The 23437-nt window shown below is 42.0% G+C and overlaps 1 protein-coding gene and 1 pseudogene across 16 annotated transcripts in view; both read left to right on the forward strand.

Annotated features, from left to right (window-relative positions):
• LOC106573224 (liprin-beta-2) overlaps positions 1 to 22257 on the forward strand; it is a 128711-nt gene extending 106454 nt beyond the window's left edge. For 4 of the 16 annotated variants that reach the window (XM_045696945.1, XM_045696956.1, XM_045696957.1 and 1 more), the window contains 21 exons: positions 3269 to 3380; positions 4901 to 4962; positions 5045 to 5120; positions 5337 to 5443; positions 5692 to 5759; positions 6088 to 6171; positions 6513 to 6573; positions 8833 to 8871; positions 9242 to 9380; positions 10473 to 10608; positions 10785 to 10913; positions 11059 to 11209; positions 11785 to 11896; positions 12013 to 12101; positions 12499 to 12621; positions 12714 to 12839; positions 15364 to 15552; positions 16087 to 16284; positions 19367 to 19432; positions 19588 to 19682; positions 20021 to 20499. In XM_045696945.1, coding sequence (XP_045552901.1) covers positions 3269 to 3380; positions 4901 to 4962; positions 5045 to 5120; positions 5337 to 5443; positions 5692 to 5759; positions 6088 to 6171; positions 6513 to 6573; positions 8833 to 8871; positions 9242 to 9380; positions 10473 to 10608; positions 10785 to 10913; positions 11059 to 11209; positions 11785 to 11896; positions 12013 to 12101; positions 12499 to 12621; positions 12714 to 12839; positions 15364 to 15552; positions 16087 to 16284; positions 19367 to 19432; positions 19588 to 19682; positions 20021 to 20030 — 2172 coding nt within the window. In that variant the 3' untranslated portion in view covers positions 20031 to 20499. Of the gene's footprint in view, positions 1 to 3268; positions 3381 to 4900; positions 4963 to 5044; positions 5121 to 5336; positions 5444 to 5691; positions 5760 to 6087; positions 6172 to 6512; positions 6574 to 8832; positions 8872 to 9241; positions 9381 to 10472; positions 10609 to 10784; positions 10914 to 11058; positions 11210 to 11784; positions 11897 to 12012; positions 12102 to 12498; positions 12622 to 12713; positions 12840 to 15363; positions 15553 to 16086; positions 18234 to 18473; positions 18592 to 19366; positions 19433 to 19587; positions 19683 to 20020; positions 20500 to 21737; positions 21798 to 22012 lie in introns of those variants that run through there. The other 12 variants (XM_045696951.1, XM_045696959.1, XR_006759670.1 and 9 more) reach the window with 11 other exon arrangements.
• On the forward strand, positions 22052 to 23437 carry LOC123727788 (rab15 effector protein-like; annotated as a pseudogene).

Below are 23437 nucleotides of genomic sequence, written 5' to 3' on the forward strand. Positions count from 1 at the left end.
TACTGGCAGCAATATCCTTGCCTGTGAAGCCCTTCTTGTGCAAAGCAATGATGACGGCATGTGTTTCCTTGCAGGTAACCATGATTGACAGAGGAAGAACAATGATTCCATGCACCATCCTCCTTTTGAAGCTTCCAGTCTGTTATTAGAACTCAATCAGCATGACAGAGTGATCTCCAGCCCTGTCCTTGTCAACACTCACACCTGTGTTAATGAGAGAATCACTGATATGATGTCAGCTGGTCCTTTTGTGGCAGAGCTGTAATGCAGTGGAAATGTTTTTGGGGGATTCAGTTAATTTGCATGGCAAAGAGGGACTTTGCAATTAATTGCAATTCATCTGATAACTCTTCATAACATTCTGGAGTATATGCAAATTGCCATCATACAAACGGAGGTGGCATACTTCGTGAAAATTCATATTTGTGTCATACCTCAAAACGTTTGGCCACGACTGTACACTGTGCTCATCCAGCAGAGACGAGTCAAGTTTGTGTGTGTGGTCATGAACGGTAGACAGAAGTTCACTCTAGGACTCCTGTTTAGTTCACTGACCAAGTTCATGACCTCCTAAAGGTGTCTCTGTAGTTATTGACTAGTGACTACTTCCACACAGGCTCCAGTCAGTTCGGACTGGCAGATAATCATCATGCTCACCTCCAAGCTGCCACTCAGGCTGCCCTATAGGCTATATTGGCTTAGTGAGATTCCCTGTTTAATGTGCATGTGGTCTATTGGGTTTGTACTGCAGTGGTGAAGTGTACTGTTGTGCTTTTATCCGGCCTCATTCTCCAGTTCTATGTCTTCTACTGTACCTAGTTCCAGCCCCCATTGCTCAAACCTGTGTTACCGGAGAAGGTTTGCTGCCCCGGTCTATGTGTGGATAGTTACCTTGGGGGCATACTTGCGAACTTAAGCACAGATTTAAACTTAAACAATTTATCCGACTCAAAATGCTTAACAGCCAACAAAAATTGTTGATTTACTTACACGTGACAGAATGCTAAATTGTAGCTGGTCCCATCAGATAACATGAAGTTAGCCCGATGCTAACTTCACCAGGTGGCAGTGATTAAATCCTGCAACAAATTCTTCATCAGCCTAAGATCTTAGACTTTATATCCATCAACCAATGTCATTTCTTAAAATCGTTCAATACCCATTTTGAAACTGTTTACATTAAAATGGTTGATCGCAAATATGGCCCCCTTGTGTTTAAAGTGCTTTGTACGACTAGAATAGATGTCTTTGAAACACAGAGCTTTTTATTGACTTGAATTGATCAGTATTTGTTTGTCCTCCCTACCCCACTAAGGACTTAAAGCGATGCTCCAAAACTTTTGTATAATTTCAGCCAGTAGTTTTGAAAGTGGTGCTCACGAGCCAAAACGGTTCCCCGTTTTTGTTGTTCTACGTCATCCAATTTGTATGATACAGTATGTTACGAATCCAATTTGCACAATATGTTACACATTTTAATGTCTTTAAGATTGTGGACTGTGTCTTTTATCAGGAATTATGCACCACACCTAGGGCTGTTGCGGTGACCGTATTACCGCCACACTGTCGGTCACGAGTCATCAAGACAGTCAAATTCCACATGACCGTTTTGTCACGTAATTAGGCTTCTCCAAGCTCTGATGCTGCTGCTGATCATTAGTAGCCTTCCAAACTTGCTAACTGCCTGGTACTCAGCACGATTGTCCCTTTACACAATCTGGCATCAATGCAAATGTAATCGAAAATCGAATCTAATGCTTCATGAGAGCCCATGAGCTCATGTTGCACAACATTTCTATAGGCTATGCAATTGCGTGAGAAAACAGAGTGATGGCCTCTACTAAAAAGAGGAGTTTCCCTTCTTATTTCTATAGGCTAGGCCTGCTATATTTATTTCTAAACTTTCCTAATATTAAGCACATTGCTTATATTTACAACAGGAGTATAGCCTACCTGGCTGGCATGAACTAAAGTGGCCAAATAACTTTTTAAAATTAAGCACATTAATATGGGATCTATTGCATCCCACAACTGTCCCAGACTATGTTTGGAATATTTATTTCTTGCACAGAATAGAATAGGTCGACTTTTGTACTATGGCGGATAGTAGATTGACATGGGCTAGTGATTTTGCTGCTCGTTAGGCCTACTCATCTTGTTGGCTGACGAAAAGTAAATGTGAACAGTTCAGTTGCATCCCCGATGTGTCTGTCTTCACTTGTAGTATATGAGAAAGACCCAATCCCGTGATGGAGAGCCATGTGAGTGAGAGGTGATTTGGAACGCGCAGCACTCAGGACGAAGGGCACAATGGCCACTGGCCGGCCGCAAAAGGCATGGATTTTTTTAGGGTGCATTACGACCACACAAAGGGAATGCCGCCGTGAAATTCTTGGCATTATCAAGTGCTTGTCAGATTGTGAATGCATGACTGATGTAGTGTGTACAGAACAAAGCAGAGCTCATGACTTTCAAGCAACTGTTTTTAAAATTGTCATTAGAGCCTCATCATGCAGCCTTACAATGTATTAAAAATGAAAACATATAGCCCAACATTTGTAGAACAACTAAAGTTACATTAATAACTCTAAATTAAGCATATAGGAGTACATGTTTCTTTGTTAATCGCTCCACACAGAATAGCGACATGTGCGCACTCCCTCAAATCATTTGGAGAAAATATCCTTTGTATTTTATTCAACTTTGTTCAATTGTATTCTTCCTACTATAAAATAATGCCACGGAATTCTAAGCAAATCTTCTGCTAAATGAACTAGTGTAGCCCACAGCCATTGGCATAGCCAGATCAGGACCTAACATAAGGACAACTCAGAGTATGATATTCTCTTCTTCTGAAATAGACTACATTTTATAAATATCATACTTCTTTAGACCTGTCTAAAATAAATAATGTGTTTATTGTGAAGGTGTAGGCTATATTACATGGATTTATTAGACTTTTTCAAATGTAGATGTTCCAAAGGTCTGCATCAGTGGCTTGTGGGGAAGCCAGGAGATTCTAAATGTGTTTATGTTAATTAACTGTCAATTACCGTGAGACTGACTGTTATTTTCTTGACATTCACCTGCTGACGAAATTCCGTGACTGCCACAGCCCTAACCACACCCCTCTCATGCTTTTCCTCCTTGAGGAAGACATAATTGTCTTGCCACCTTGTACCTATATCTGTATGAGACCTAATGTCATAATATGGCTGTAAACATGCAGTATTAACTTGTATCACTCCATTAACCGTGACCCTCTCAGGCAGAGATAGCAGACCTACAGCAGATGCTGGCTTCCAAAGACTCTGCGATTGAGGGCCTACAGAGCCAGCTGGTCTCCAGAGGCCCAATGACCAATGAGAACCCAGAGAGAGGTAACTTTACCTGTCAAACATACATCATCAGTAATACCAGGGACTGGCTATTTTAACGCATACTGTCATTATTTCAGGTGTCCACCTCAATCTAAATACCATTCACTAATGCTTATTCTACTGTCAGGGCAGGGGGAAACTTTGAACGTTGACATTTGATAATACGAACTAATGATACATATTTAGAGGTTGAATTATACCAAGCTAATTTGATCCAGCTAGTCATCTGCATGTGGTGCCTCATTCAGATAATACAATACCTATCAAATGCCCTCTCTCTGCCCCCTCCACTGCTGTCTTTTTACTCTATGCTGCCCCCTGCAGTAGAGGAGGTGTATAGGAGACAGCTGACAGACAAATGTAAGTCTGTAGTCTCTAAGCTCCTGCAGTTGTGGCCCTGGTACAATGCTGCTCCGCCATCACTGCCTCTCTATTGTGCTGTCTAACCCACACTGGCATGCTGTCATGTCTGTCACACCCATTCCATCAGTCCCGGCAGCTGCAGAGGGGGGGAATGGGGAAGGAAGCTCTGACACATCCTCACACCCACGCCCATGAGAACATTGGAGATGAAATGGCCTAATAGAGAAGCATGTCTGTTCTACGAAATGTATTCCCAAATATTGTATTTTCTCTGTTACGCTGTGTGCACTGAGCTAACATACATGATTGTTGCTGACACTCAAAAAGCCTACTGTAGCTGCTGGCAAAGTAATTCAAAGCCTATACTTTATCAATCAGGATGTAACTTTCCAGTGCTACTATTTTTGCCATGTAATGTTGCTATTAAAACAAAATCAGACCACCTCATAGTAGAGTAGTTGACCTATTTACCTAGTCGGCTTGATGTACTGTGTTCTATGCAAGATAAATGTTCCTCTGAAGGCACATTCAAGTTGCGAGAGCCATAGGGAGAGAAACGTACTCTGACAAGCAGTCAATGCAGAACAATTCTTAATGCAATCACGGGAAAAAAATACTTTTGAAAGCAGTATTGGCCTTTGTTAAAAAAAAGAGGGGGATACCAGCTTTCCATTGCTACCACGTTTATTTCTCTACTCCTAAAATTGCACGCGGCATAAATAAAAAAACAATGCTATATCCATGGTCCAATATGTAAAAATAATTTTCACGTAATTTCTATCTATGTTATTTCGCTCATTTCTGGAGGTGGAAAATATATTGTAGATGGTATCAGCATCCTCATTTTTTAACATTTATTTTGGAGTAGAATGTCCTTTCCCGGGGAGTACCCCGGAACCCCTAACAAATGGGACTGGAGTTGGTCAAACTCGCAGTTTAAAACATGTACAAAATGATCCGCTTTCCCTAAAAGCATGATGGTCATTACTGATTTACATAAAAGGTTAACTTGGCCCCGCAGACAATCGATCTGAGATCGACTTCAGTTTCAGTCATGGGATTTGTTTTTGCTTTAACCCCGGGAGTTATGAACAGTTGATATTTAAACATAATTACTCTCATGAGTCACAAAAATACATTTTCTTTTCTATTTTCAGACCAAGAATTGCAAAGGTTGAAAATGGGGATGGAGTCTTTGGTAGCAACTAACTATGAGAAAGTAAGTAAATGTGTCATATTCTAATTTCTTGAAGTTGTACAAAGTGAAGGTATGTTATTAAAGTCCTTTCTATTTGTGTCAGGACCGTCACATAGAGGAGCTGACTGTCCTCCTGGGCAAGTACAGGAAGATGAAGGAGGTGATGGCCCTCACTCAAGGTAATACACTCACTGCTTATAAACACTCCCTTCCAGAGATAATCCACACTCACTGCTTTTATACACACTTACTCAAAGGTGATACGCACTCACTGCTTTCATATACTCAAGCTGAGAGCTTGAAATTCTTCAAATAAATAATTCCAAGAATGTTGAAGAGGCGTTGAATAAATTCTGAATGTGTGTGTGTGTGTGTGTGTGTGTGTGTGTATTTAGTGTCCAGTGAGAAGCTCCTGGTTGGGAGCAGTGAGGAGGAACTGAGTGGGAGTCTGAAGATGAGGGCTCTCACCCATAAAGCTCATTCAGACATCATCCGGTCAGAGGTAAGAGAGCTCTGTCTGCTCCTCCTCTGTGGACCACACAACACAGTACAACTACAACCTTGCATTTCTCAAGTACTCACCCACTCATCATATTTTCATTGAATAGTACTAACACTCTGACTAGTAATATACTCCATGCCTCTGCTCTCATATACCATGCCGGTGTATTAGCAGACTATTTAGTGTGCATACTCAAAGTGTTTAAACTCTTGCTCTAAAGTGTGTCTGTGTGATATCGCCCTACCCAGATGTCTTCTAGAGGCTCCTCTCCCCTGTTAGTGTCTCCCTCATCCTTCCAGAAAGAGCTGGACTCCAGGTAAATAAGCAAGCCAGCTGACAACCACTGATTGCACACACATGGAGGAAGAAGTCCCCAACGGGCTTGTATTGTTGTTGAAATTAGATGTCCTTGGGAGAGGTTGACCGAACGTGAATAAAAGGCACTTGTGCCCCTGTACACCCACACACGTGCAAGCCCACTCGCTCTCACACACACACACACACACACACACACACACACACACACACACACACACACACACACACACACACACACACACACACACACACACACACACCCCTTGTGCCCCAGCCGTGCTCCCTCAGGTTGACCGTGTTATATTGGACCTGTCCCTGTGTCCTAGCTGCCGCAGTATACAGACCTCCCTGGAGACGTCGATGGTGATGGTCTCTCAGAGTGATGCTGGCTTCTTCTACAACGGAGAATGGCAAGTAGAGCTGAGGCTGTGTGGGTGTGACAGCCAGGCCCGCTCGTTGTTTTGGTTGTCTTTAATTAGGGGCCCACTAAAGTGGCTGTGAGTGACCCTGTCACTGTGATGTCCCCGCCTGGCACAAACAGCCCCCACAGCCCCCCTCTCCTGTAGAGCCCAGCCTGTCACATCACATTACCCACAATCCCCTCCGAGAGGTAGGGCATCCCAAAGACCAGAGGCTGCTGCCACCCACTGCCAACTCAGAAATCTACTGTGGAGAGGCCAGCCCTTAACCCAACTTGAAATACTATAGTGTTGTATTGCTAGTTTGGTTTCAATGTTGTTTTTCTCAATAGGTCCCAACCACGGATGCTTTCAAGTAGCCTGGAGGAGTTAAAAAGCGGATCGTTACCAAAGGTTTCATGATTTTGCTGTGTTTATTTGATTTTTTTTTTGACCAAGTTTTTATTTGTTTTGTCATTTTTTGTTCAGGGGGTACATTATTTAAATTACAGGTACATTATTTAAATGTATTACTTTATAAAACATAAACCCGTAGACTGCCACTCAAAAGAAAAACAACAGTAAGAAATACATAACAGTTTAAGTAATAATACATTCAGTATAAGCATATAAACAGGAGAAGAAAAAACAAAAAAGTGGGATCCCCGTGTATATGCTAATTTATATTTATATACAGTACCAGTCAAAATTTCACACACCTACTCATTCAAGGGTTTTTCTTAATTTTTACTATTTTCAAGATTGTAGAATAATAGTAAAGACATCAAACCTATGAAATAACATATATGGAATCATGTAGTAACCAAAAAAGTGTTAAACAAATCAAAATATATTTAATATTTTAGATTCTTCAAAGTAGCCACCCTTTGCCTTGATAACAGCTTTGAACACTGCCTTCAGAAAGTATTCATACCCCTTGACTTATTCCACATTTTGTTGTGTTACAGCCGGAATTCAAAATGCATGAAATAGATTTGTTTTGTTAACCATCTACACACAATAGCCCATAATGACAGTGAAAACATGTTTTTAGGAGTTTTGGCAAAGGTATTGAAAATGAAATACATAAATATCTAATTTACATAAGAATTCACACCCCTGAGTCAATACATGTTAGAATCACCTTTGGCAGCGATTACAGCTGTGAGTCTTTCTGGGTAAGTCTCTAAGAGCTTTATACACCTGGATTGTACAATATTTGCACATCATTCTTTTTAAATTCTTCAACTAGGCCCCAGGACCATTCAATGTTGTCTTGGTAAGCATCTCCAGTGTATATTTGGCCTTGTGTTTTAGATTATTGTCCTGCTGAAAGGTGAATTTATCTCCCAGTGTCTGTTGGAAAACAGACTGAACCAGGTTGTCCTCTAGGATTTTGCCTGTGCTGTTCCAGTTAAAGGGTTGTTCAGATTCAATTAGATCAGGGGACCATCCTTTTAAATGGCTAGCTTGTAATATGCGCTTTCCAAAAGTAGATTTTTCTGTATTTTGATTTAACTTTACGATTACAATATATCCATCTTAGACATGCAGCATGTGCTTCATTTGTAATTGACCAAACACATTAGAAACGTTATGCGTGCACTAACAAAAATACATAACCATTTAGCTTCTGATGACTGTTATCCTAGCAAAAACAGCTAAACACGTACACTACCGTTCAAAAGTTTGGGGTCACTTAGAAATGTCATTGTTTTTTATAGAAAATCACATTTATTGTCCATTATAATAACATCAAATTGATCAGAAATATTCCATGCGAGATTGCCAAGAAACTAAAGATCTCGTACAACGCTGTGTACTACTCCCTTCACAGAACAGTGCAAACTGGTTCTAACCAGAATAGAAAGAGGAGTGGGAGGCCCCGGTGCACAACTGAGCAAGAGGACAAGTACATTAGAGTGTCTAGTTTGAGCTTCATTAAATAGAACCCACAAAACACCAGTCTCAACGTCAACAGTGAAGAGGCGACTTCGGGATGCTGGCCTTCTAGGCCTTCTGTTCTGTGAAGGGAGTAGTACACAGCATTGTACGAGATCTTCAGTTTCTTGGCAATTTCTCACATGGAATACACTTCATTTCTCAGAACAAGAATAAACCGACGAGTTTCAGAAGACTTTGGTTCTGGCCATTTTGAGCCTGTAATTGAACCCACAAATGCTGATGCTCCAGATAATCAACTAGTCTAAAGAAGGCCAGTTTTATTGCTTCTTTAATGAGCACAGCAGTTTTCAGCTGTGCTAACATATTTGCGAAAAGGTTTTCTAATGATCAATTAGCCTTTTAAAATGATAAACTTGGATTAGCTAACAAAACGTGCCATTGGAACACAGGAGTGATGGTTGCCGATAATGGGCCTATGTACGCCTACGTAGATATTCCATAAAAAATCCGCCGTTTCAAGCTACAATAGTCATTTACAACATTAACAATGTCTACACTGTATTTCTGATCAATTTGACGTTACTTTAATGGGCAAAAATGTTTTGCTTTTCTTTCCAAAACGAGGACATTTCTAAGTGACTCCAAACTTTTGAACGGTAGTGTGCATGTATTCTAAGACTGTTGTTGTTGAGTTGATGATGTCGATACATTACTATACTAACAGTGTGTGTGTTCTCTTCGTTACATGCACGTTCCCCCCTCCTGTAGCATGTAGTGGTGGGTCAACCAGTTGAACCGGTTTCAGAGGTATTTCCTACTGCATGATCTCACCACCACTAACCCTTAATCTCTCACAAGCTAACTTTATCCTATCTGACCGGAACAGAGCCAAGGGTTCAGCCGAAACTGTCAAATGTATTAGCGATCATACTCTAGATGCCCCTAAGGCTTTTGAAATTGGCCTTTTGTCTGTTGTCTCCTGAACACTTGTGACTCCAATGGCAGTCCAATCGAATTAACAATGATATAGTCATGGACAAAATATAAATCTGATTCTCAAATTCTGTTCTGTAATTTAGCAGCATTTCAACTGAAATCTAATGTTAACAGATGCCATTTAATTCCATTTGAATAGACTCGTGACTTGCCTGTAACCATGCCCCCCCCTTCCCCACAGAATCAGCACATGGAAATGAACAAATATCAGACCCTACCAGGGAAGCTGTCTCGATCTGACATGAATGGGGATCGAGAGCAGTATTCTACACCAGACCAGCTGTCCCCTGACGATAGCGAGGACAGTGAGTTTCACCTAAGTAAGTCACATCTTAAAACACTGCTGCTTGTCATTTTTATCAAACAGCCTTCTGAGAATGTTTCAAACAACAAATAACAACAAAACCTTCCGTGGATGCATATTATAAATTGAATAAAGACACTTCTATGGTTTGTTTTAACAACTGCACTGTTCCACTCTTCTCTCACAATGTGGTTGTTTTGCATGGGGTGGCTATCCTCTGCATTCTCGCTCACTCTGTACTAATCTTCCACTTGCTGTTGTACTGTTTCTGCTGTCCTGTTTTTTGCTCTGCGTGGCTTTCTGCTTGTATTATGGCTGAAGACCGCTGCAGGAGTGCCAGTGTTCCAGCTTTAGGTACCGTACTACTACTCACAGACAGAAGCCTCATGCATGTCAAAGCACCAGGCCCCTGTTTTCACTATGGATTAAAGTTGTGACTAAAAGTTGATAACTCCAGCCTGTGTTGGAGGGAGTAAGACCCTCAGTGAGTCAGAGAGAGGCATCTCCGATTATGCCTGGCTCTTTTTTCTCGCATCAGTGAGTGGTGCTGCAGTGCACAAAGCTTACATTAACCTCCACAGCAGGGCTACTTAGGCGTCGTCACGTGAGGTGAGGGTTGTGTGCACAGATGTAGACCATGGCTGATCTGGCTTAACCATACACTGTAAACAAATATAGATGCAACTTGACATCCCATTCGCCTCAGACGCTCATTTCATTTCAGTGTATTAAACATGTTTGTTAAATATGCGAAAAACGAATTTGTCTTCAAAGATTTTAATTGGCATCAATTAAGATAACATTTACATTTTGTGTGTAATTTAGCTGAAAATGCTGGAGCGCACTAACAATGTTAATGCTTTCCTGTTTCACTTATCGCTTGGCTAACCTTTGGCACAGCAGGATCTTGTGGAAAGCATGATCTGTTTGATATGGGTGGGTCCTGCATGGATAATACCTCAACTTTAGGCCCTAAAGAATTGAAGAAATACAGTGTCCTTGAAGCGTTGCATGACTTACTTTAATTAATAGAACAATGGCTTAAATGATGAAGACAGTTTTAAATAGATTACAGTACTTCCTAAAACTCCATATGCTGCTCTCACAGGAAAGTCGGAGAGACTGGATGAGTCCACGCTGTCAGACTTGTCTCCCCTGTCGTCTGGAGTGGACTCAGGACAGCAGTCCCCTGTCTCTCCAGAGAACAAGAAGAACCACCGGGGCATCAAGAAGCTCTGGGGAAAGTGAGTACCTGTACAGCCGACACACACACACACGAAGGGCACACTGCTGAAGATCTTTTTAGAGATATTTATTCAGAGACTAGTTGTACAAATGGAAGACGATCTGATATTTGTCATCCTGGGTAGAGGTGGTGGCCTAGCAAAGGTACTGATGTGTTCTATCTCCTCTACCCAAGGATAAGGAAGACCCAGTCTGGCAGCCTGCAGGGAGAGGACCTTGAGCCTGGAGAGTTTAAGAGGGGGGGACTGAGAGCCACCGCCGGCCCTTGCCTGGCCCGGGCCGGAGAGACATTGACCTCTGTGCGGTATGGGACGGACACTATCATAAAATACATTAAATACAGTGTATTATCTTAAACATGCATGTGACCAAGAATATACCAAAAATGCCAATGTATTAATTAGATTCCAGTCTTGATGATCCAATCAATTGTCTGTCCTCTCCTGCAGGGATCTGAAGACGCCCTTCTCCAAGTGGACTCCGGAGCAGGTGTGTTGCTGGCTGGAAGAGTATGGGCTGGGACAGTATGTGATTCTGGCCCGACACTGGGCCGACAGCGGGCAAACTCTCCTCTCTGCCTCACCACAGGATTTAGAGAAGGTACTCACTGTACAGTCACACAAATTACTCTGCTAACTTATTTTGGTTCCCAGAACGCTGTTGGAAAGTTATTTGTCAAATAAGGCAAGGACATCCTTCCGGGAACGTTCTGTGTTAGCTGAGTGTTCCTCTAACAACACACTGTATAATCTCCATCAGTATGGCTGTCAAAGCAATGTTTAGCTCGTCCCCTCCAGTCATTCTACCTGTCCAGTCATTGCAGCATTCTCATCGCCATTTAGTTCTACCTGTCTAGTTCTCAAGACGTCATTTCGTTCCGTCTTTCACATCATGTTGCTCAACCTTTGTTGTTGTTTTGAGCTAGTTTGGTTGCTATGTTTCAGCTATGTTTTTTTTTTTTTGCATTTGACAGGTTCCTGTACCAAACGTCATATCAATATATGTAGGCTGTTCTCAAACTAGCAGGGCAAACTAATTTGTTTGAATCTTGATCACAATTGTGAAATAGTGTGCCAAGTGACTCCAAATCCAGTTACTAAAACTGTCATTTGCAGCGCTCACTTTGGAGTAAATAGTGTGCTCATAACCTGGATTCATTTTAATCTTGATATCAGGAGATGGGGATTAAGAATCCACTGCACAGAAAGAAGCTGCAGCTGGCCCTGAAGTCGTTCAGCACCAAACTGACAGAGAAATCCTCTGAACTGGACCACATCTGGGTCACACGTATGTAGGACACAGTAGAGGCCATCAACATATTCACTCAACATTCAGCAAACCTGGTGCTATACTCTGTGTAATCGATCCAGTATAATTGGTTGTTATGTGGTTTATCCTCGAAGGTTGGCTTGATGACATTGGTTTACCTCAGTACAAGGATCAGTTTCACCAGGGAAGGGTAGACGGCAGAATGCTTCAGTACTTGACAGTGGTAAGGACATCCATCGGTTTTCATCGTAGTCTTAGTCGTTTTTGTCTCACTGTTGTGTCTCAGCTACTGTATATAATCAATAAGGCTTTCAGGTCTCCCTCGAAAAAGAGATCTCAAGGGACTTCCTACACTCTTAGAAAAAAGGGTTCCAAAAGGGTTCTTCAGCTGTCCCCATAAGAGAACCCTTTTTGGTTCCAGGTAGAACTCATTTTGAGTTCCATGTAGAACCCTCTGGAGAAAAGGTTCAACATGGAACCCAATCGGGTTCTACCTGGAACCTTAAAGGGTTCTTCAAAGGGTTCTCCTATGGAGCACCTTTTTTCCTAGGAGTGTAGTTAAATCCAGTACAAAAAAAAAGACAAAAACTTGCACAACATATTTGATTAACTTCCTTCAGAACAACCTCTTGTTCCTGAAAGTGACCAGTCAGCTCCATCACCTCAGTGTGAAGTGTGCTATCCACGTCCTTCACGTCAACAAGTTCAACCCCAACTGCCTGAAGAGAAGGCCTGGGGATGAGGTGAGACACGTGCATGTGCATGTTTGTAGGAGTTTTTCCATTTACACACGTATGTAGTTGTGTTTGCTAGGACATGTGTTATTTCCTACTAGAACAAGACGTCTCCCTCGGAGGTGGTTCAGTGGTCTAACCACAGGGTGATGGAGTGGCTTCGCTCGGTGGACCTGGCGGAGTACGCTCCCAACCTGAGGGGCAGCGGGGTGCACGGGGGCCTTATCGTAAGTACAAGGGCCCAATGACTGAATCAGCCCCTTCTTATACCTTTCTACTGCATTTCAGCTCAGCTCAGGCCGTTATAGTGACAAATATGTCCATAATGGGACATGTATGGTTACATACAATTCCTAAGAGACTAAAGAAACTTTTATTTTTAATTTAATAATTTCCACTAATTGGTCTTTTGACCAATCACATCAGATATTTTCACATCAGCTCTTTTTAAGAGCTGATCTGATTGTTCAAAAGAACAATTAGTGGGAAAAAAGATCAGAATTGGGCTGCCAGTGTAGACACTGCCTATTTTTCCAATTCATTCCATCCTAACATTCTGTGTAATTACCTGTATGTAGGCAGGTTAGCATTTTTACTAATCATTTCTTGTTCTGGAGGCAGCACTGCAGTGGTCACTACCTGGCACAGCCATAAAGTCATCAAATCTGATTTTAAACCTAAACCTAACCATAACCCTAACCTTAACCACACTGCTAACCCTAATGCCTAACCCTAACCTTAAAGCTGCAATATGTAACATTTTGGGCAACCTGACCAAATTCAGATAGAAATGTGAGTTATAGAACTGTCATTCTCATCAATAGCAAGTCTAAGTGGTAGATCAGTTCTATATCCTCTATTTCTATGCTTCCTGTGCTTAAGTTATATTTTTGTGTATCAGCCATAATACAGATGTCAAACTCATTCCACTGAGGGCCGAGTGTCTGCGGGTTATCGCTTCTCCCTTGTCCTTGATTGATGAATTAAGGTCACTAATTAGTAAGGAACGCCACACACCTGGTTTTCTCTGACTTAATTGAAAGGAAAAAACAAAAAGCTGCGGACACCAGGCCCTCCATGGAATGAGTTTGACACCCCTGCTCTACACTATACAGTGCATTCGGAAAGTATTCAGGCCCCTTTAATCCTTCTAAAATGCATTAAATAAATACAAATCCTCATCAATCTACACACAATACCCCATAATGACAAAAGTTGTTAGACATTTTTGCAAATGTATGAAAAATAAAAAACAGAAATAACTTATTTACTTAAGTATTCAGACCCTTTGCTATGAGACTCGAAATTGAGCTCAGGTGCATCCTGTTTCCATTGATCAACCTTGAGATGTTTCTACATCTTGATTGGAGTCCACCTGTGATCAATTCAAATGATTGGACATGATGTGGAAAGGCACACACCTGTCTACGTATATAAAGTCCCACAGTGCATGTCCGAGCAAAAACCAAGTCATGAGGTTGAAGGAATTGTCCATAGAGCATCGAGACAGGATTGTGTCAAGGCACAATCTACAGCATTGAAGGTTCCCAAGAACACAGTGGCCGCCATCATTCTTAAATGGAAGAATTTTGGAAACAACAAGACTCTTCCAAGAGCTAGCCGCCCAACCAAACTGAGCAATCGGGGGAGAAGGGCCTTGGTCAGGGAGGTGACCAAGAACCCGATGGTCACTCTGACAGAGCTCTGGAGTTCCGCTGTTGAGATGTGAGAACCTTCCAGAAGGACAACCATCTCTGCAGCATTCCACCAATCAGGCCTTTATGATAGAGTGGCCAGACGGAAACCACTCATCAGTAAAAGGCACATGACAGCTAGCTTGGAGTTTGCCAAAAGGCACCTAAAGACTCACAGACCATGAGAAGCAAGATTCTCTGGTCTGATGAAACCAAGATTGAACTCTTTGGCCTGAATGCCAAGCATCACATCTGCAGGAAACCTGGCACTATCCCTACAGGGAAGCATGGTGGTGGCAGCATCATGCTGTGAGGATGTTTTTCAGCGGCAGGGACTGGGAGACTAGTCAGGATCAAGGCAAAGATGAACGGAGCAAAGTACAGAGAGATCCTTGATGAAAACCTGCTCCACAGCGCTCAGGACCTCAGACTGGGGCAAAGGTTCACCTTCCAACAGGACAACGACCCTAAGCACACAGCCAAGACAATGCAGGAGTGGCTTCGGGACAAGTCTCTGAATGTCGTTGAGTGGCCCAGCCAGAGCCCAGACTTGAACCCGATCAAACATCTCTGGAAAGACCTGAAAATAGCTGTGCAGCAATGCTCCCCATCCAACCTGACAGAGCTTGAGAGGATCTGCAGAGAGGAATGGAAGAAACTCTCAAAATACAGGTGTGCCAAGTTTGTAGCGTCGCCCCCAAGAAGACTCGAGGCTGTAATCACTGCCAAAGGTGCTTCAACAAAGTACTGAGTAAAGGGTCTGAATACTTGTGTAAAAATAGGTTTTTCCTTTGTCATTATGGAGTATCGGGTGTATATTGATGAGGGAAAAAACCTATTTAATCAATTTTAGAATAAGGCTGTAACCTAACAAAATGCAGAAAAAGTCAAAGGGTTTGAATACTTTCCCGAAGGCATTGTACTTGATTGTTTTGTCACATAAACTGACGTTAGGCAAACTATTAAAATCGCTCAGTTCTGCTCCAGGGCAAGATTCATGAAAATAAACGTCAACCAGCTTGTATCTTCCTCTGAATCTTCTCTAATGACCCCCCAGATTCTGGAGCCTCGTTTTAACTCAGACACCCTGGCCATGCTGCTGAACATCCCCCCTCAGAAGACCCTGCTGCGACGCCACCTGGCCACCAACTTCAACATGCTGGTGGGCTCCCAGGCTCAGCAGGAGAAGAGGGAGTTCATGGAGTCATCTGGCTACACTCCCCTCAGCACCACAGCCAAAGTCAGGGTAATAGATGACAGTACTGTACTGTAGTACGCCAAGGGCTGAACCACCACCCTGTTAGGAGCCCTCGTTTTTGTTGTTTCTCTCTCCCTCCTCTCTCCCTCTCCTTTTCTTGCTCTCTCATCCGCCTCTCTCACTCTCTCCTCTTTCTCTCTTCCTCTCCCTATCCCCCTCCCTTTCCCCCATCTCTTTCAGGAGATAGGCACCTTAATCCTTAGTGCGACACCTCAGACCTGGCTAAACTCTAAGACCAGGGCTGCTCCAAGCAGCTTTTCGGGCAGCAGGCTTTTGTAGCGCCACGTATCGCTAACACCCACCATTTTTTTTAAGGCTAGCAGAAAATGTGCGGAGGTAAAATGTAGCGATAGCATAATGTACTTAGTCAGCACAATTAGGCTTATAGGAACTATTTTTAAACAGCACTGTCCATTTGTACACTGTTTAGAAATCTTTTCACTGATTATGGTTAAAGGGATAGAATAGAAATTATACACAGCTTTATCTCAGTCTGTTCATAAAGCATGTCCTCCCATTCAGCCAAAGAAGTTGGGCTTCTCAAACTTCGGCCACCTGAGGAAGAAGAGATGTGATGACTCGACTGACTACATCTGCCCCCTGGAGGCGGCCCAGGCCCAGGCTCAGCTCCAAGCGGTGGTGAACGGGGCCCACCGGCCCTACTCCGGCTTCAGGGGCCTCAGCCCAATCCTGGACAGAGACCCAGACAGACGAGAGCAGGTGGGGCCATACAGCTGATGATGTCACACTACTGTATCTACCTACCCATCACTACTCAGCTTGCAGCCAATAACCCCACCTCTTCCTGCTATGCCCATCCAACGCTACCCAAAACCCACCCCAGCACACCCACCTCCACACCCGTCACGTGCCATCATCTAACACCCAACAACTAAACCTAGCGTTGGGCATGAGCTGCTTCTAGATACTTAGGTTGTTTTTACACAGGAAGCCCAATTCTGATCTTTCTTCCACTAATTGGTCTTTTGACCAATCACAACAGATATTTTTCAGAGCTGGGTTTATTGGTCAAAATACCTATTAGTGAAAACCCCTCCTATGTTCTCTGTGGATCTACAAGCCTTGTGTTCAGCTGTGATATATTAGCCAGGGGTGTCATGTACCATTATTTTAGAGACGGCACAAAGTATGTAAAGATGTACGGGTGGTGGCCCCCTGGAAGTTGGAGAATTTTGCAATTTTCAAACACCTGAAACAGCTTTTTCCTGCCATCTAGAGCCATAATCATTATGCCGAATTCAATGTTAAAAGAAAAAGACAGTTTTTCTGCATCGGTTATCTAAGCATACCTCTTTACCTGTTCAATTGTAATTTGAATGAAGGTGTCATTCTGACTGTTGTAAATCCCACATCTCAATATATTGCACTAACATGCCTAGGATGTTACTTCCAAATTACAACACAGCACGTGGGATCATAACACACATCATCAATACAGGCACATATCATGGCATCCTAATTACTACACAAATATCATGATATTATCATAAGGTGCCAGATTACATTTAAACCAAGTCTTTTTCTGCATATCTAAGCATACCTCATGAGCTGTCAGTATCCTACTGACTGGCGATTCTTTTTTTAAAAGAAATTAAATATGCTTCTCTGCATAAATCTGGGTAAAAGACTGAAAGAATGTGAGTCTTATTCAGTACATTTAGTAATTGCTTGCATTTCCAAAATTTGGCAACCTTGCCAGCAGGCATGCCATCTACGATAGTTGGACAAGCTACTCTAACTTGATTGACAGCCCGAAATGGCTTGATAGCTTGTTATGAGGTTGGGAGACCGGGAACCAACTTCATAAAATTGTAAGGTGGCTAGTAATACAGAGAAACAACAAAACATTTTTGTTTTATTTATTCATTATTAAGAAGGAATCAATTGGCTACGTAGCTTGATCAAATTCATTTACAAACCTACTTCCTGCCAGTCCTGCCCATCACCGACATCTAAAATCAAAATCAAACGCTATGTGTGTCCTAGCATATCTTTGCTCTCCAGGGTGCACCTTGGAAGTAACCACTTACTTGGGGGGGGGGTACTCTTTGCCTGGTCCAGTCAGTGTGCCCCCTCTGCAAAATACTGCTAAGAGATCTTTTTATAAATAATTACGATGAAATGTGTCCTTAAAAATGAAGTTTAGTAATTCCTTTTACATGTGCCCTTGTGCCCCATATGAGCATGACGCTTTCTGATATTATCACATCAGCCCTTTAACGCACTAAGATTATGCCACTGATGTAAACAACATTGTGCATCATTTTATTGATCATTTTAACACAAATATATTTGAGATTCACCTAATGGTATTGATCCATTGTTTTAAAATGTTTTTCTAACCAGTAGAAAGCAATGTTGCTTGTTTGTCAGACAGTTGTGGAATGAAGTTGTGCAATATTTGCATATGGAGGTATATATTTATGTTGGTAAATTGAAAGAAGTACAATGGAAAGTACAATGAGATTGTATAGCTGTGTACATTTTGACGGAATCCAGATTGTGATTATCATGCACTGTTCTTTTCAAATGTGACTGTTATAATATTTGTTATAGTTAAAGATTACGCTTCAATCAAGGAAGCCCTCTTGTTGTCATTAATTGTAAATAGTACTATCCAAATCCGTCAATAAAAATCATAAGTGTGATAAAGGAGTGGAATTCTTCCTGATAACCTATTTAATATATGCAATCTTTGTACAAAGCTTGCATCTCGTATTAGAGAAGAAAGTAGTCTTGTCTCGGTTTTATGTTGAAATCATCTCTGCCCATTATCAATATTTACAGTTTTAAGAACTTGAATCAAAGATGCACTGTAATGAATTGCGTTGCACGGTACAGGGACATCAGAATGCATAATTGATTAACCAGTATCATTCACTAACTAGCCCTCATCAATGCTTCTGATCATCATGATTGGCCCATTGTATGCAAGATGGAGGAGTGCATGTTGGAACAGGACTATCCCATCATGCACCCTGGGGGGAGGGGCTCAACCATCTGCAGGTACATCTTTATCATAAATCCATAATGACCATGTTCCAGGCTGACTTCACTGCAGACACCTGCCATAACTCATTGGTTTATGCAATGCAACGACTGCAATGTAGTCGGCCTGGAACGTGACCTATGACTTGAACAGTGGTGCTTGCTCAGCACCTACAGTAGATCCTTCTACCCTGCCATCCATCATGCATGGAAGTAACAAAGTGTTACAGGTAGCTGCCAAAATAAAGGAAACACCAACATAAAGTGTCTTAATACGGCATTGGACCACCACGAGCCAGAACAGCACCTTGTCAATGCACCTTGTGATAGATTATATAAGTGTCTGGAACTCTATTGGAGGGATATAACATCATTCTTCCATGAGAAATTCCATAATTTGGTGTTTGGTTGATGGTGGTGTAAAATGGTGTCTCAGGCGCCGCTCCAGAATCTCCCATAAGTGTTCAATTGGGTTGACTGAGACTGCCATGGCATATGGCTTACATCGTTTTCATGCTCATCAAACTATTTAGTGACCACTCGTGCCCTATGGATTGGGGCATTGTCATCCTATGGGGGCATAGCTATGGTAGACACAATACTTTTAATACATGACCCTAAGCATGATGGATTGTTAATTGCTTAATTAACTCAGGAACCACAGCTGTGTGGAAGCACCTGCTTTCAATATACTTTGTATCCATTATTATGGCAGTTACCTGTATGTCATTGATGTCCTGGCCTGTCAGTAGTACATTAGCCCCAGAACTAGGTGTTGTGTTTGACTTTGCAGATGGCGGTGACAGAGGGGACCGTACTGCAGATAGAAGCTCTTTCTGAGGGAATAAACCAACTCACAGTAAGTAGTTCCTCAATCCGTCTCATTCAACAAGCTTTTTGACAATACTGTAAATAATTAATAAACTAACCAGTTAACAAAGTATTTTCTGTTACGCTGTTAACACTGGTGTAGGATTTTATTTATTTTTATTTATTTCACCTTTATTTAACCAGGTAGGCAAGTTGAGAACAAGTTCTCATTTACAATTGCATGCACCCCTGCAGGATGCACCCCTGCAGCGCCCACAAGCTCTGGGATCCCCCTGGAGGTATTGCAAATATTTCTCCCTGCCCCGTGGTTGAATTTCAGGAAGTTAGCTGTCCCCCACCCCCCTATTTTTAGGGGGGAGGGGTACCTGGCTCAGACCTTGCGGGTGGGGCCTTGCAAAACTGCGCTACGCCACTGGCTGTTATGTTTTGTATTTCTCCTCAATCCTACAGTGCTATGTTGTTCTTATATTTCCTGACAGTGAAGGTTTCAACTGAATAAACAGGCTTCGACAAGTAGATTTTAAAGTTAGGGACATTACTCTAAAGCCTTTAACTGACAAACATTGCAGAATAATGCTTCCTGCTAACCCCAGCCCCTGGCCCTTCTTGCTTTCAGTATTTGCTAAGCCGAGACGAAGTTCTGAAGGAGATGAGACGGGCTCAAACAGCACTAGTCTGAGAGGACGCTACGCTGGCCACACTAATTAACGCAGCCAATCAACCAAGGGAAACCTCTATCTGCCTCATACCTCAACCTAACCTCAATGCAGGAGGCTTTACCAACAATCTCAACTGGCCATACCCCTTACCTCATCATAATACAGGACTATAATGAATACTACTTCTGTATTAGTGACAGGAACACAATGAACGGTGAAGGAATTCTATTTTACATGCGTCATTGGTGTGTAGCTCTTCCCCAAACTAGAGTAAATAGCATGTATTTTGTATTTTTGGTGAAAGGTATAGGCCTATAACATGCCACTTGAGCTTTTAGGACATGCTTTTTTCCCCTATGCAATCTAGCCTGTAAGATTGCACATACTGTATTATTTTGTACTATTTCACAACTTTTTTGATGAGTTTTTGTATGTTTTTTTTAGATTAGGGTTGTTCCACTAAATTAGTCCCTTTTGGGTAGTTTAATTTGGTAAAAAAAAATATATATATATATTTAACCTAATTTTAACATTCTGTCATGACATGTTCAACTTGATAAAAAAACATGTTTTCCTATCTCAAGAGGTTAAATGAAAAACAAAAGACAATAGCAATTGCCTATTAAGTGCCAAATAAAGTAACCGGGTTAACTGTAACAGGGTTGACGATTTCATCTTAAAATCAGCCATAAATCCTCTTGTGAGAGGGGGAATGGAAGCTTGTTTTGTGCAAATGAATGCAAGCTTTAAAAAAAGGAAATTGTTAAAACATTTCTATCCTGTCTATCTATGGGTGACAGGGTTGACGTGTCATGCTCAACCTACAAGAATAGAACCAGCTCGCCTGCTTTTACACTAGGATTTGACTATAAGATGTTTTTTTATGTTCCAAAAGGAATAGTTTCACCATATTACAACGAGAGTTCAGTTCACGTAACAGGGTTGACCTTAAAATGAGGGACATTTTTCTTTTTTCTTTTTACCTTAAAATAAACGACACATCTCATGAATTAAATAATAATATTCAGAAATTACTTTGACAAATCAACAAAATAACTAGGGCTTTCAATGAAGGTGAAAAATGGGAGAAATGTTGGGGTTAAGTGGGTTAAAATCACAGAGGGACATGTCAAAATGCAGAATTTTGGCACTTTAGCAAGTCTATAGGCGTATTTAAAACCAGATGCATTGAATTATCAATTTGGTCTATATTAAAGGGCACTTCATTTAATATAACAGTCTTTTAAACTTCCATATTTATGCACAATTTCTTCTTAAAATATCAAAAGGATGCAAAAGGGACTCATTTCGTGGAACAACCCATTACCTGGACACATCCATGATGCAAACAAGGCACTAAGACATACTGCAAACAAACACACCAACACTTAACACAGCTAATTTGTATATGACCAATAAGAAACTGTTTTTTCTATGCTTCAACACATAATTCGCATATAATTGCATAGGCAGATGTAGTCCTTTAAGTAAGTCCCTTTAACAGTCACCGGAATGGAGGATCGCTTCTTTAAGAGAGGAAATACTAAGGGAAGCCTGCTCCCTGGGAGTTAGGTAGCCCAGTGAAGTGTACAAGCCCAGGTATAATCTGTACAGTATGAGGATCCTATTGCAGGTTAATCTGCATCAACCCAGCACATTACAATATCTCACTAGGGTTTCAGAGAGGAGAGAGGGGCTGTAGCTGTTCCAAACATCAAAGGCAGACCCATACTGGTGAGCTTTAATTGACTTATTTTTGTAATTCTTTCACCATTCTAGAGAAAACATAGTACAATTAAAGTATTTTTAGGGTTGAGGGTTCCATTAGGGTTGAATACCCTTCTGTACCCTCAATCCATGTTATTACACAAGTATAACCTATGTAACTTTTTTCATGTAAATTATCATTTCTACAACAATAAACTATACTGTTGTTATCATATGTTCAGGTCATAAGGGAAACCACCCTCTGACCTAATCCTGTAGACATGGGGAAGATAGAGAGCAAACAACCAGCCCTGGACATTCCCAAGATAATCTCAACCTGGTGGGAGAAGCCACCAGCCTCGATCACGACCATTCCCAACATGAACTTCAATTTCTCAACCCTGTGGGGGACGAGAGAGAGCAAGCCACTAGCCCCAGACATACCCAGAGTATTTTCCACCCTGTGGAGAATCCTCAACAAGCCCAACAATTTTGTCCCTCTATCCAAATACTGTGTGGGGATAGCTGCCGCCAGGACCCAGGAGTACCTCCTGTTTCCCTGGACCCAGAGGACATGTTCCAGCCCCACAGCCCTCAACGAGATCTTCCTAATTACCTACATTACCCAGAGCAGCCACCTCCACATGACTGACTCCTCCAACAGCACCGCCATGACAAAGCAGCAGCGCATCTTTCTGGGTGCTGACTGGGTGTGGGCTGTGCTGGATAGGCCCACCAAGAACCCCTGCATCTTGATCGCCGTGCAGATCCTGCACCTGACTGAGAGGGGGGAGGGACGGCAGAGGACTTCCCCCCCGGAGGTATATACTGAATCCATGCAAGATGGCCAAGACGGAGTCTGCTAATAGGAACAAGTCAGAGAGGATGCTGGATTTTTGCGTCTCCATCGGTAATGACTGCTACTCCCTCTTTCTCCTATTTGGCCGCAAGGGCGACTCCGGCAACATCTATGGGGTGCTGAGCAACAAATGTCACAATGCTATAGGAAGACCAAGAACAACCGGGCACTCATTGAGAATTTCTTTAAAAGGGTCCAGGTTCTTACATACGCCCCCAGGAACGCTACAGGCTTTCGTCACCAAGAGAGACGGTGACCCTTTAACTCTGCTCATCAAGTTTACCTGACCAGTATGATCGATGACCGTGCAACCATTTGTTACATTTCTCTGTGTCTACTGTAGTGTTTCAAATGGGGGGGGGGGACTGTTGTGCTTGGTGGGTTTATGCTTGCCTGGGACTCGGGGACCCAGTGTGCTGAAATTGGCCTGTGTCCATGTCTCATGTGTAAACTACTGACCCATGCCTGCTGACAGCTGCTCACACCCCTTGTGTTTAGTATTTATTTTAATGGGCTTAACACTTCACTGGCATCGCACCAGAGTGGAAATTGGCTTATCACTACCAAATGACATTAAAATCTTTCTACAGCTTACAATACAGCAAATATGATTTGCCATAAAATATTTTTGTATTTTTTATGATGGATTTAATGACTGATCACATTGTGGTATCTTCACCCATAACATGATTCTAAGTCAATGACTGTTCATTTGATTAAGGTGGATTATTTTTTGTTAAAAGTAGTAAAAACCAAAATGAAAAAAAGAGGATGGAGTTGGAAAATAAATAAAATATGTATTTCTGGA

The sequence above is a fragment of the Salmo salar genome, chromosome ssa16 (genome assembly GCF_905237065.1).
Source record: "Salmo salar chromosome ssa16, Ssal_v3.1, whole genome shotgun sequence".
NCBI lineage: Eukaryota > Metazoa > Chordata > Actinopteri > Salmoniformes > Salmonidae > Salmo > Salmo salar.